General features: G+C 27.1%; 3 protein-coding genes across 3 annotated transcripts; 1 reads left to right on the forward strand and 2 right to left on the reverse strand.

Moving 5' to 3' along the window:
• Positions 1-2696: 2696 nt before the first annotated feature.
• Positions 2697-5667, reverse strand: PGO_143180 (hypothetical protein, conserved; the record flags this gene model as incomplete). The annotated part of the gene is made up of 2 exons (XM_028690309.1): positions 2697-2781; positions 3062-5667. 2 exons carry the CDS (start codon positions 5665-5667, stop codon positions 2697-2699), a joined length of 2691 nt encoding a protein of 896 aa, XP_028546110.1.
• Positions 5668-7595: 1928 nt separating this feature from the next.
• On the reverse strand, positions 7596-8494 carry PGO_143190 (hypothetical protein, conserved; the record flags this gene model as incomplete). The annotated part of the gene is made up of 2 exons (XM_028690310.1): positions 7596-7785; positions 8250-8494. The coding sequence occupies 2 exons, from the start codon at positions 8492-8494 to the stop codon at positions 7596-7598; spliced, it is 435 nt and encodes a 144-aa protein (XP_028546111.1).
• Positions 8495-10233: 1739 nt separating this feature from the next.
• Positions 10234-14781, forward strand: PGO_143200 (GPI ethanolamine phosphate transferase 3; the record flags this gene model as incomplete). The annotated part of the gene is made up of 4 exons (XM_028690311.1): positions 10234-12776; positions 13086-14186; positions 14384-14456; positions 14671-14781. 4 exons carry the CDS (start codon positions 10234-10236, stop codon positions 14779-14781), a joined length of 3828 nt encoding a protein of 1275 aa, XP_028546112.1.
• Between the last annotated feature and the right edge of the window lie 197 nt (positions 14782-14978).

Raw genomic sequence — 14978 nt, forward strand, 5'->3', positions numbered from 1 at the left:
TAGCTTTTAATCCAGATGAAAACTTACGTGTGATAATCAACGGAAAAGGAGGGGTGGGTTATTGCATAGGTTCATGAACACAGTTTTGTGTATTTGTACACACATATACATGTACGTATATATATGCACATGTAAAATATTTGTTTATAATCGATTTGTTTTTATTTACATACGTCTTTGTTTTATTTTTTTCCCTTTTTTCTTTGATGAAACCATGGTACGCAACCAGGAAATGCTACGTATGTGGCATACTCGGTATATATATATATATATATATATATATATATTGATGAATATGTACAAGGGTATGTAAAAATATATAAAAATTTCAATACAGAAAGTAGCAGAATGGACGAACGAGTGCTCTAAGTTACGGTTGCAACTGAACGAACATAAATTGCAGCAATTTTGTTCAAACTGGAAAAGTCAGATCACCAAAATGACAATATAATACATGTGCGAAAAAAAAAAAAAAAAAGGTACAGTGAAGAATGGTACTATATTTACCACAAATTTGTCATATATCTATTTTTATCTAAGCACAAACTTTTTTTACTTATGAATAAAGTTGAACAAATCACTTTTTTTATATTGGGATGAAAAAATATGTATATATAAAAAAGGTTTAAGTATTACATGTCATGTAAGTGTGGACTTACATATGTATATATATATATATATATATATAAACTACCTTAAGGTACATGCAAAACAAGCAATTTGGTTAAAGTACAATAAAATAAAAACAGTGATAATAACATTAATTATGTACATTTAAAAGAGGGTTCTTTAAGAAAGTGTAACATTTGACAATATTTCTTTTTACATGCGAATGTGTGAAAAAAAAAAAAATGATAGAATATATTATTTTGTAAATACATAATTTGAAACATAGCTTTAACGCAAATACCTTACAAAAAATGTAGTTTTTTTTTTTTTTTTTTTTTTTTTTTTAAACTGTTTTAAGAACATATTTTTTAAATTTATACATTCAGAAATAAACTATGGAAAAATAACAATAAGGTTTTTTTCCTAAAATAGTAAGTGGAAAAATAAAGGATTACTTAAATCTGTATACAATTCACTGCTACGCTATGGTTTTTTTTTTTTTTTTTTTTTTTTTTTCTTTTTCTTTTGTCACTTATGCGTTGTTTTGGGTACTGAATGAGACCACTTGGTGTCAGGTTTGTATGTTAATTAACAAGTTGGTGAACAATGCAATCTATTATTTGTAATTAATCTATTATTTGTAATTAATCTATTATTTATAATTAATCTATTATTTATAATTAATCTATTATTTATAATTAATCTATTATTTATAATTAATCTATTATTTATAATTAATCTATTATTTATAATTAATCTATTGTTTGTAATTAATCTATTATTTGTGATCTGTTCATTGTCACTTATTATCAAGTTTTTTTCTTGTTTTTCCATACATGACGGAAACCCCATTTCGTGACTTTTTCTTTTACTTTTCTGATGAAGGTTTAATGCATATAAAGTGGCCAATCAGAATCGAGACCATAGTTGGGAGGTTCACTAAATTTACACATGAGTTAATACTTTTTTTTTTTTTTTTTTATTGCCTTTCTTTTTATGATACAAGAAAGAGCTTTATCAAAATATAATGTAAAAACATACCATTTTTTTATACAGTACAAATTTTTTTTTTTTTCTTTTTCACATCTTGGTACAGGTAACTTAATAAAAGTTTTTAATAAAGAATTTTTCACATTTTTATCCTATACTTTAGTTTTATTATGTATGTATGGTATTTATACATGTTTATATGTACAGGTGTATAACAAAAAAGCATATACATATGGAGTATGCATCAGTAATGACGTGTGAAAAATGTCAAAAGTGACATAACAAATGATCATCCAGTGTGGAGTGTCATCTGTTAGTTGTCTTTTTTTTTTTTTTTGAAAAATACTTTTTATTAAACATATTTTTTAAATGCATATAAATATGTATAGTCGATTTTAACACGACATGACAATTTTATAAAAATATCATTATGCAGAACGAATCTAACAACTTATGGATAATGAAACTTGTGCATGTTTTTTTGTTAGCTTTAAAAAGGCGTCACATATGTTCATGTACTTGTAAATGTGCATATGGATACGTAAGTGTATAAATATGGACACTTATTGATATACATGGATAGGCATGCATATAGGATATACACACATAATAACGGCACATTCATTGCAGCCTTTTTTCCTTTTTTAAATTTATGAATTTTTTTTTCGTCAGGTAAAAAAATGAGAAAGGCAATTTCAAAGATATTAAAAAAAAAATAAATAAAAAATGCGTAAAATTTATATTCTATATGTAACAAAAAAAAAAAAAAAAAAAAAAAAAAATTCTTTCGATTGAATTATATATATCTCATAAATGAACAATTCATACAAGAATGAGTGATGGGTGTAAATGGGAGAAATATATATGTAAAGTACGTAAACATAACATTCACGTAAATTGTTTTCTAACTTTTAAAAATAAGGCATTAAATGATGCAACCTGTTGCGCATCATTAGTATTCATAAACATATATGTAATATATAGCAACATGTGAGAAACAGAAAAAAAAAAAAAAAGAAAAAAAAAAGAACTGTCTTCTTTATAAAAGAGAAAAAATCGAGTGCTAATTTTTTTTTTTTTCTTTTTTTAACATGAATTTATTCTTCTGATAGCCATTCTGCAAAAGCCTTTAAGCGCTTGTTGTTTGTCAAATATTCATCTGCTTCGTTCTTGCAGACCCATCTGCATAAGAGGGAGGGAAGAAAAAAAAAAGGAGAAACACATGTAAATTAATTATACATACATAAAAATTGAAAATACTTATTACACACACCTTTAGTGGGATGAATGCACATCAGATGAAGTACAAATTCGAAAATAATATGCACAGCTAGGGGAGATACAAAATTGATTCACACATCATTTGATTGGTGTGTAAAACGGATTGTATCTTTAGTGATGAGTGCTTAATATAAACATCATTCTTGTTATTATTTTTTACGTTTGTTTTTTTTCTGCGTACTCATTAAAATGGTTAAATTCAAATATATCCGAGTGGTAAATGTATTCAAAGGCCCCGCACAGTTTATCAGAGCCATATATATTATTTTTAACATTATTCTCCAAGTATTGTTTTTTGGAAAAGTCTAAAATCAACCCATAAATTGTCTCATAGTATATCTGATCATCTAGAAGGAAGGAAGAAAATAACAAATCCAATTTTGCATTGTCGAAATTTCCAACCCATGTATTTTTATCAAACTGCATGTTGTTAATAAAATCCCAGAAAATTGGAAAAAATGAAATGATAACATCTAAATCTGTGTAATTTAATGAAAGTCTGAAACTTTTCATTTCCAATATTTTGTGACTCATATATTGTGGTTTCTCAAGTGCTTCTTTACACAGTAAGCTTATTTCTTTTACAAAGGAGGTTTTCTCATTTTCCACATTTATATTTTCAAAGTGATTATTAATATCACTAATGCTTGTAGAGTTATCTTTATTCAATTCATCTTCTTTGTTACTTACATTTGTGTCACTCAAAGTGCTGTAATTTTTAGATGTCGAATAAACAGAATCTTCGTCACTTTCTTCTTCTGAATCATATTCTGAAAAATTAGCCATTTTCATTTTTTCATAATTTTCGGCGTTCCCAATTAACGAAAATAACCTCAGCTGATCCTCTGAATACTTGGTTTTTACGATGAAGTTGTTCAGATCAAATGATTCTGCATTAAAAATGTCACATTCGTGGGTTCCTTTTTTTGTCCCCTCCGTCATTTCTCCTCCTTTTGAAGCATCCACATCTTCCTTCATTTCTCCTCCTTTTGAAGAATCCACATTTTCCTTCATTTCTCCTACTTCATTGGAAGAACCCATTTCTACCTTCATTTCATCTACTTCTTTAGAGGCATTCATCTCCTCCTGAACAACTTCTGCACAGGTTGGCTGATAGCACTCTTGGTTCGCATTTTCATTCCGTGTGCTTTCTCCATTTATTTCTGCATTAGAGAATTGCTCAAGTTTCATAATACCCACATCTTTGTTTACGTTTGTGATAAAATCCTTATCCTCATTATCTTCCTTACTCTTCTTCCCTTCCTCCTCATTCTCAAGCCTACTGTCTTCCGTCTTTTTGCTTTGTTTGTGCAATTTCATTTGTTCCTTTATATGTTTGTACACACTTAACCTAGTATGTTTATTAATTTGTGTATCGAATGGTATGTTCATATTTTTCCCGATTACACAACATTCATCAATAAGCACATTTTGATTAATGATATTGTTTTCACTGACAAATGAACTGAGTATAATTACGTTATCTTTAATTATAGAGTTTTTTCCTATAATACTATTTACAATTTTTACATTTTTTCCAATTTTGCAATTTTTACAAATAATGGAATTTTCAATAATTGTATTTTCTAAAATTTCTGTATAATTTTCAACTAGTACAATTTTTAATAATTTACAGGTATCATTAATAATGGCATTTTTTGCCTTGTATAATCCTGGTTCCGAGAACGTAAACTTTGGTAAATCTGGTAATAAATGAGAAGAATTGGCTAGAAATGGATGTATATTTCTTTCAATTAATGTTTTAAAAAATTTAAAATATATTCTAAAATCTGTTAAAGTTGTTATTATTTGATTACATTCGGTGTAATTGTAATCATTATTCAAAATATGTACATAAATTTCTTCTATTTTAATTTCTTGTTTCAGTATGTTGTATATAAAATCTTTTTTTATGCACTGATAATCAAAATTATCATCAAATAATTTGAAAACTTGAGGAGTAATAATAAAAATGTTTGGTATTACTAAATCATACGAAATAATAATAGAGTTAGTACATGTATTAAAATTGGACAATGGAAATTTGTGTTCTTTATTTTCATTTAATTTATCTACACAAGATATTTCATTTACCTTTCTTCCATCACATCCACCACTTTTTCCTTTTCCTTTTCCACTTGCTACTGCTTTATCGTTTTTTTTTACCTCATCAAATATTTCACTACTTAATATTAAATAATTTTTATTTTTTAATGATTCAAATAATAAAAGCTTGAAGGAAAAATTGTCATATCCTATTACAAAATCGTCATTGTGTGATTTATATTCATCACTACAATGAGATAAGAAAAGTGTCATAATTTGATTTTTGCACTTTTCCTTATTTGTAAAATGTGCTTTTATAATTTCTTTTACATTTGCAATTGGAATTGTATCAGAAAGTAACAATAATACATCATGATAAATTTCTACACATTTCTTAAAATCTCTCAATGCATCTCCTAATGTTTTTACTTTTTTACTCAATTTAATTATCTCTATATTTAAATCGTGGTATCTTTTTTTACTTTTTTGAAACTTTTCAATGTAATGAAGTAATTCTTTTTCATGATGAGTTACTATTATATAAATCTTTTTAATATTATTTTGCTTAAAAAAATGTAACTGATAATCAATTAGGTACACTCCATTAAGCGGCAAAAACAATCTCAGACTCTCAGTTGTTAACGGCTCATATATTTCATCAAAATTATTTTCAACTAATAACCCTACAAGGTTTTTCTTTTCCTCATCATAGAACACGTTAAAATCTGCATCCTTTTTCATTTTTCAGTTCCCTCGAATTTTATACGCAAGCATTGGTGTATCTATGCAATTTTCCCTCCTGTACATCTGTTAGTTTTTTAGTACTTGTTCTGTGTATTTGACCCTTTTGCAATTTCGTTCGTTCGTTTGTTCTTTTTTTTTTTTTTTTTTTTTTTTTTAAATCTTCTTGGCTCTTCTTTCCACACGTTTATTCCTTACTAGGTGTGTAACAAACGGGGAATTACAAAACTTTCGTTGTAATGTCACCTGTAGAAAGCAAGTTCTTATTTATCTTACTTTCCACGAGTACCTTCTTTTAAGCTTTAATTATTGGTTAACAGAATATTATAATAATATAACAATGAAGGAGATACTTATATATCGTAAGTTAAAGCTGTACTTTTCTTCTTGTTTAATTTGTTTATTCTTTTATTCTTTTTTTTTTTTTTATTGTACATTTCATTAAAACAATGAAAAATTTTCTTCTGTTCTCCTTATTTTGTGTAAATGTAATCTCTTGTGATGAATGAAAATTTACATGCATTCATGTGTATACCTTATATATCTTTGCTAAATGCCTATATGGCACGTAAAAAAAAAAAAAAAGGGAAAAAAAGAAAAAGGGACTTTTCACTCTTTTTCAAAATTACAACAAACTTGCAACTGAGAGATAAAGATAGATAAAAAAAAAAAAAAAAAATGTAACTTTTTTAACGTGTTTTAAAAAGAAAGAAAAAAAAAAAAAAAGTTCGGAATTATTTCTTCATTTAAAAGGGTACCAAATTTTCATGTTACATTCGAAGTAATCAGTGTTAATTTTTTTTATTGTCCTTATGTTTAATTTAAAAATAAAAAATAAAACAAGGCTCAAAATAAAATACAAGGTTCAAAGCAAAAGCTTAATTCATAAAGTGTATAAAATGTAAAAGCAAATTAAGTATACTTAGGAAAGAAATAAAATATAAAAACCCTATGGTATAATGAACCGACAAATTGGAAAATATTTCACCAGGTATATATATATATATATATATACGTATGTATGTATACAGTTTTTATACATTTATACACTTAAACAAACTCATTTCACCAACTAAAAACCGCCGTGCACGGAACATAATTTTACTTTATAAATATACAAGTATAGAACGAATATGAATACATTATTTGCAAAGGTTTATCGCGATTAATGAATACATTTTTATTTTATCTATCTCATACTATGTATTTACATACATACACACATGTTTCAGTAAATATGTGCCTCTTAAGGGATGAATCAGAAAAAAAAAATAAAATAAGTACGCCATTAGAAGAACATTATATAAAAAAAAAAAAACATTTAATTTGTTATCCACTATGTGTATTCATTGGCATCCGAAAGGCAATGAATAATATATGGAAAAATAAAAAACCATTAAATGGAGTCTCAGAATATAAAAATCGACACGATTTAAAAATGGTAGAGAAAAAAAAAAAATACTTCACATTATATATGTGTGCTCCACAATTTTGTACAAAATATAAAGAAAGAAATAGGTGTATTTTTACTACTTTTTAAAATACACAATAAGGAGAATTCTTTAGTTAAAACATTTTATTCATATAAGAAAAGAGGATGGTTAAATGAATAAAGGAAAAAAAAAAAAAAAAAAGTCAAACTATAAAACGAAATGGGGAATAAAATCTCTGATAAGAAGTGATGAATAAAATATCTGACATGAAGTGGCGAACCAAATCTCTGATACGATACGGTAAAGCAAAACTGTAAAAACAAAGTAAAGAAAAGCAACAAAGAAAAAGCAATATACTCTTTTTTTTTTTTTTATAATAAAGTGTACAATGTGATGTGTGTGAAACACTCTATAAACAATAGTATTGTGGTTTATAGAATTGGGAACATTTTTTACCAAATTGCAAACATCTCTATTTTATAATTTTAAAATCATTCATTTTTTTTGATTTTGCATATTTTGAAACCAAATTGGGTCTCTCAACCACTTGGGCTTGTTTATAATGTATGGAATTTTTTTCATAGCAGGTGGTGTATCTTCATTTATAAACTTGTGCAAATCATTTCGACAATTTTCCAATTCAATAGTTAGTTTCTGACATATATCTAACTGCTGCGTCTCTTCTCTTAAATGCGTGAGATTAAGGAAAAAAAAAAATAAAATAAAATAAAATAAAATAATAAAATAAAATAATCACGTTTTGTGTGTAACATATACCTTGTACTAACCAAGGCGATTTCTTTTGAATGGCGTTCTTCATAATAGTCATATGTAGTATATATAACAATAAAATAACCTTTTGGAATTTTTTTTTTTTTTTAGATGATCTAATCACAAAAAAATTCCATTATGCTTACACAAATAAGAACATAATATAAGTGCATTTATATACGTATTGCATATATGAAACCTACACTACACAATGGATGAATGCTGAACTCTTGGATGCATTGGGTACATGAATGTGTATGAACGTGTATGCTGTATAAAACTCTTTTTCCTTTTCTTTTTTTTTTTTTTTCCTTATTTTTTCATATTTTTTCTTATTTTTATTTTATTTTTTTTTTTTTTGCTATTATGTCTGCTTACTCATTCAAGTATGCACACTCATAATGATACTGCTTTGCTGAGTTGTAACAACTCCAATCACTATTTTCATTTTTGGAATCTATTATTTTGTTTGTGTAGAAATCAATTGCCTTTTTATTAGCCATATGTCTTCTAGTGGTTATTCCCATAAGTAAAATGATGTTGAAAAAGAAGCATCCATACACTATTTTTGCTGTCCTACCTAATTCGTTCCATCCTATTTTTATCTGCTGAAATTTGAACATTCTTTTTTTTTTTTTTTTTTTTTTTTTTCTCCTTTTTCCCTCTCCTTTTCGTTCCTCTAAAAACTACTATGTATTTCAACGCTTTTATAAGAAAATGTTAATTTTACATTGAATTCCCAATTGTTACACATTTCATTAATTTTACACGGCTCTGAAAGATCAAACTTATTTCGATGCTAAGTATAATACGAATGCAGCTCATATGTATGCAAACTATGTAATTACTTCACCTGTGTATGTAATATATAATTTTTTTTTTTATGTAAGCATACATATCTATTCACATATGTACTTATGACTAGCAATGATTAATGTAATTTATGGCCCCCTTTAAAAGTACTCCTAATGTCTCAAAAAGCGAGATTCTTACACAACAATATGGAATTCCTTACACCTGCATAAGAATTTACCGCATGAACACTTGGTAGTAACAAGAATATAAAATATGCTCCCTTGCTCTTTTTATTTGCTTTATTTGTTTTGCCTCTTTAGCAGCTTTTACATGTTTCACTGATATTAAAAACATTATCAAATGTACATAATGTTATTTCCCCATTATTGCATTGTGCTTAGGAAATTTTGAAATATTTATACCAAAAAAAAAAAAAAAAAAAAAAAAAAAAAAAAAAAAAAAAAAAAAAAAAAAAAAAAAAAAAAAAAAAAAAAAAAAAAAAAAAAAAAAAAAATGTAAAAAAGGAAAAACAAATGTAAAAAAAGAAAAAAAGATGTAAGAAAAGAAAATAAAAGGTAAGAAAAGAAAAAAAAAAAATGTAAAAAAAAGGAGCGTCAAAGAGAATAGTCTCCAAATTTTTTTTATTTTGTGTATATTTTATTTAGCAAATTTTGTTTTGTTTTGTTTACTCATTTATTTTATTTTTTTTTTTTTTCTCCCGAAATATTGTGCAAAGTTACTATTTTAACAATTGACATTCCTTCTTGCAAATAAGAAATTTTTTTTTTTCCAAAAGTATGCTAAACCTAAACGTTTCTTTTTTTTTTTTTTTTTTTTTTTTTTTTTTTTTTTTTTTTGTACATTATTAGATCACCCTGAGTTACTTTATTATACCAGTATATATACACCCATACATTTTTTTTTTTTTTTTTTTACACAAAGTTTCTAAATATTCATCCTCTTTTTTGAATGAACGGGCAGTCGCATTATCCATTATGTATATATGGATGCATGTATGTGTGTGTGTGTATATTTTGTTAGCTTGTTTCTCCATTTTATGCCCGGATCATTTGACACATTTTTCCTTTTTAATTTTTTATCATAAGCAACAATTAAGCATTTCATTTATAAAACAACTTGTGCATGAATATGTGTATATGTATAGGGTACGCTTACATATGAGGGGTAACCACACATTACTGTTATATCCTGCCTAGGTTTGGATATGCCTTTTTAAAAGTGCACTGACCATTGTAATATTTACTTTCTTTGTTTATACCGTTGTTCCTTATCCCATTTGTATTTGTTTTTGCCGTATAACATTGTTTTCTCCCCCATGAATATTTCCACGTGTGAATACACGTACAAAACCATAAGCACTAGTAGAAGCACTAATAGAAGTAGTAATAGAAGTACTAACAGAAGCATTAATAGACACATTGGTAGACACACCAGTAGACACTTTCATATTTATCTATACGTGGGGGCTGAAAAATAAACTCCTAATTCATCAGCAATTATAGGCGAGAGAAAACATAAATTAGTGAAGGCAAGAGTGAAGGCAAGAATGAAGGCTAAAGTGAAATACAACCTCTTTGATAATTTGCTCTCCAACCATGTACTAATATTTTTCTTGATTTTTCTACTAAATGCATTGATATTCTTTTCATTTATTAATGGGTTCTTATTTCCAAGAGAAGGAATTACTAACAAATCTGAGGATTTGGAAACATTTAGTAGAAATGTATTTGGAGATGAATATATAGAATCGCTAAAAGAAAAAAAGAATGTGCATTCCATTATGAATGCTCCGTATGATAGAATAGTTATATTACTTATAGACGCGCTGAGATTTGATTTTACACTATACGATCCAAATTATAAAAAAGAAAAAGAAGATGATGAGTCTATAGATGAAGAGAAGAATACAACAAATAATGTGAGATTTTTTCAAAATAATATGATGAATTTGCACAATATATTAAAAAGTGAAAAAGAAAAAACAAGGTTATTTCGATTTCAAGCAGATGCACCTACAGTTACAACTTCAAGACTAAAATCTATGGTAATTGGATCTATACCAAATTTTTTAGATATAAATGAAAATTTTTCCCCAACTGATGATATACAAGATAATTTTATAGAACAACTTTATTATAATAGAAAAACGGTTACTGCTATTGGGGATGATACAATGGTAAAATTAACAAAAAATGTAAGTAGAAAATTAGTATATGAAAGTTTTAATATTTTTGATTTATATTCATTAGACATCAAATCCAAGAATCATTTTTATGAAGAATATCCATTAGATTATTGGGACCTCCTCTATGTTCATGTTTTGGGTGTTGATCATGTAGGACATGTTGGAAAACCTAATTCTAGAAAGATGAAAAGTGTGTTAAAAGATTTCGATATTTTTATAAACGACATAGTAGAGAAGGTAAAATCAGAGGAGAAGAAGAAAACTTTATTTGTTCTTATGGGTGACCATGGTCAAACACAAACAGGAGATCACAGTGGATTAAGTGCAGATGAAACTGATACTGCTTTATTTATGTATTCCCCCTTAACATTTATGCAATTAGATAAAAATATTAACAACAATAATTTTATTTTATATGATAAGGAGTGGCTAGATAGAAACAATTCAGATTCACCATATGCATCTAGTGCATGTATTCCAGAGGAGGATAATGCATGTTTGATTGAAAGTTATAAAAATTATCATTCTGCTTTAAATAATTCTAATAACGATAGAACCTACTTCTATAATGTAAGAAACACAAGACAGATAAATTTAGTAAGTACTTTGTCATTTTTAATTGGATCTACTATCCCGTTTTGTAACGTAGGAAATGTTATGATGGACCTTATTCCAAATGCATATGGAAAGGTGAGTAATAAAAGTAATGGTAAAACTGCAGAGGCTCAGCATAATACAAATGAAAAAAATGAAAACAGTGAAAATAGTGAAAATAGTGAAAATAAAATTAATGGGAATAACATTTCTGAAAATGATGTAGAAAACATAAAATTGAATGAAATTCAGGATGATAGTAAGCACTCAGACTTATACTATGAATTGTTAAATTTACACTACATTGCTGAACTTAATTATGCCAATTTATGGCAAATAAATAGGTACCTAAATGAGTATGAAAAACATTATAGTATAGTAAAAAATGAAGATTATTTTTTCATTAAAAATAATTGGAAGAATATTGAAGATGAAAAGGAGAAATTTTTTCAACCATATAAAAAGTTTATGGATATTGAAGAAATCTTAACAAGTGAAAAGGAAGAATATATAAAATATATAAATAAAATGAGAAATTTAATGGAAATTACACAGAAATATTTTTATTTTATCTTTGCTGTTAAGAAACCATCATTTATTCTGTTATGTTTTATAATAAACATATTTTTTCTTATTATATTTAAAATATTCTATCTCAATTCGAAATTAAATTATTATTACAAATCAATTTCAGTAGGCACATTTATACTCTTCTTAACAATTTTGTTCATTATGCTAATTCCACTAGACATTTATAACAAGTCCTTAAACTTACTTACGTTTACATTTTTGTTTGCATTGTTAGTTGTTGGACATTTGTTTTCTCGAAATAAGTATACAGATTTTTTCAGATTTATTATGTATATAAAAGTATTTTTAATATATAGTAATCTTCCAGATGAAAACCTAAAGAAATATACAGCTATACATCCTCAACATACGGAATCCATTTATAATGAGAAAAATAAAAATTTTAACAACAAATGTCAAGATAAGGACACCTTTTTTCGAAAATTCTGCAGATTTTTTAAATGCTTGTTTGTAATAATTAAGAGAAGTATTACCAAAAGTACAAATATAGTACTTCCACATGTTTTTAATATTATAAAATTCTTTTTCACGAAAATGAAAAAATTATTTAAAATATTAGTCAATAACAACTACTTTTTATTTGTTGTTATTTGGAGCTCATTTGAATTGTCATACTATTATGTCTTTAATGAGAAACATTACATCCACTTCATTTTAATTTCCTACGTCTTCTTATCTCTGTTCAAGAATGATTCCTTCTTTTCCTTGCACCTTTTAAGGTAGGCACTTGTGTATACCTCTTCGTGTGGTTGTGCTTCTCTGCAGATTTGCTTCTACCCAGATGTGCATATGTTCGCATATGTTTTCCTAGTATATTCCCTCCCATTTACATGCATCCTCCGCACGAATACGTCCATACAATAATTGAGTCCGTGTGTGTTACATAGCCAAGCCTGTAATAATCTTCTCCAATTTGTGATATATTCCTCTTTCCTTATCCTATATAGCCCGTGCTAATGTTTGTTTTATATACCATCTTATGACAAATGATCCGAATACACTCTTTCCCACCTTTTGAATCTCTGCAGAGGAATGATACTTCTCATCGTTTTGGTTTTGAATGGAGCATTGAGTTATACCCCTCGTTATTTCGAGCACGATGTAGAAAAATTTTACTTAAAAAAATCCATTCTGGAAATGGCATTGCCAATTTCGTGTTATTTATTAAGCATATTATTAATAAATTGTGGTTTAAATAAAAAGTTGAGAAGAAAAATAAAATTAATAATGTTAGTAGGGTGGACCCTACAATTCGCACTTGTAATTTTATATTTCCTTAAAGTAAATGAACAAGTAATATTTTGGAATCCCCCAGTTATTTATCTCATAACTTTTTTACTGTATTTTTTCGTTATATTAAGCAAAAGTAGTATAATAAAAAAAGAAAAAGTATCAGAATCTTTTCAAAAAATTTATGAAGTCTCTATCAGTCTCTTCCTCATCTTGTTTTCCTCACTTCAATTATCGTTTATTGTGTATAGTAATACAAATTTAAGTGTAGTGTTCTTTTTATATACAACATTAATATTTTTTTATTTTTTTTTTGTGAGCACGAATAAATCAGAAGGAGATATAGACATGAATAATATTAAAATCAAATGGATTGAAGAGAATAGACATATAGATATGTTTACCCAGATAGATGAAGAACAAGAATGTAATACTGAAAATAATCATCATAATCATGTAAATACATGGGTAAAAGAAAAATTTGATTTGAAACTTGTGCAACAAAAGTGTATGTTATTGGATAAATGCAGCATACTTAACGAAGTAGATGCTACTCAAATTCAAATTTGCAAGTTAGTAAAAAGTATCCCATTTTTCAATATTAATGATACAGATTTTTATTTATTATCAGCAATACTTATTAAATATTCCTTTTTTTTAACAGGACATAAATTTGTGTTAAATAGTTTTCCATTAACTGCGGCATATATTGGTTTTAACAAATATGTTTGGCCTATAAGTCAGCTATATATATTTATTCATGTATTTTTCCCTATGTTATTTTCTCTTATTTTCATTCTTTATGTGTTCAATTTAAGAAAGATAAAATTGTTGACGTCCTTTAAGCAAGTCGATTTGTATAATTTTTATTTTTACCCCTTGATTAATTTTTGTTTCAAGTAAGTCTAGAAAATATATACACCAAAAAAAAAAAAAAAAAAAAAAAAAAAAAAGTGTACCTACGCGGTTAAGCAACTGAAACGGCATCTCAGCATATGGTCCCCTTATCATGCCAAAATTGGATGCACCACCGTGATCCTGCTATTACTACTAATTACTACTCATCATTACATTTTTTTTCCCCCGGTTTTGTTAGGATCATTTTCATATTCTGCTGTAAGTGTCTTACTTCCTTATGGGTGGCTTTTTACTTGGAGACGCACCTCATGGTATGCACATCATCATGAGAAAACATGTGTAGAACGGATAAGAAAATATGTTTCTACACATGTTTGAATGGATCCTAATAACACATTGTATTTATCTTTATCCCATGCTTCTCTCTCTCTCCCTTCCCCCACCCCACTCCGCATTCCTCGTGTATTAGTACACGCATAAGCTTTACACATATATTCATTTCCTTCCCTTTTTAACCTCTTTCAGCTGTATGACTATTTTATACCGAATTACTTTTTTTTAACTTCAATAAATATTGTGTTCATCACTGTTTCTATTTTAATACTATCCCTGACGAAGTACATATTTTTAAGATAGTTATTATTTTTTTTGTTTGGATGGATGAAAAATTTTCTTCATTGTGTCTTCTCGTCCTAAGGGTGCCCAGCCCCTATCCTGTCGCACAAAAATGGGCAAAAAAATGGACAGAAAAGTGGGCAGAAAAATGGACAGAAAAATGAACGAAAACGATGAGCAGTTATTTGGATGTACAAGTTTTCCAACCTCCTACGCAT

This window comes from Plasmodium gonderi (assembly GCF_002157705.1).
Source record: "Plasmodium gonderi DNA, contig: Chr14, whole genome shotgun sequence".
NCBI lineage: Eukaryota > Apicomplexa > Aconoidasida > Haemosporida > Plasmodiidae > Plasmodium > Plasmodium gonderi.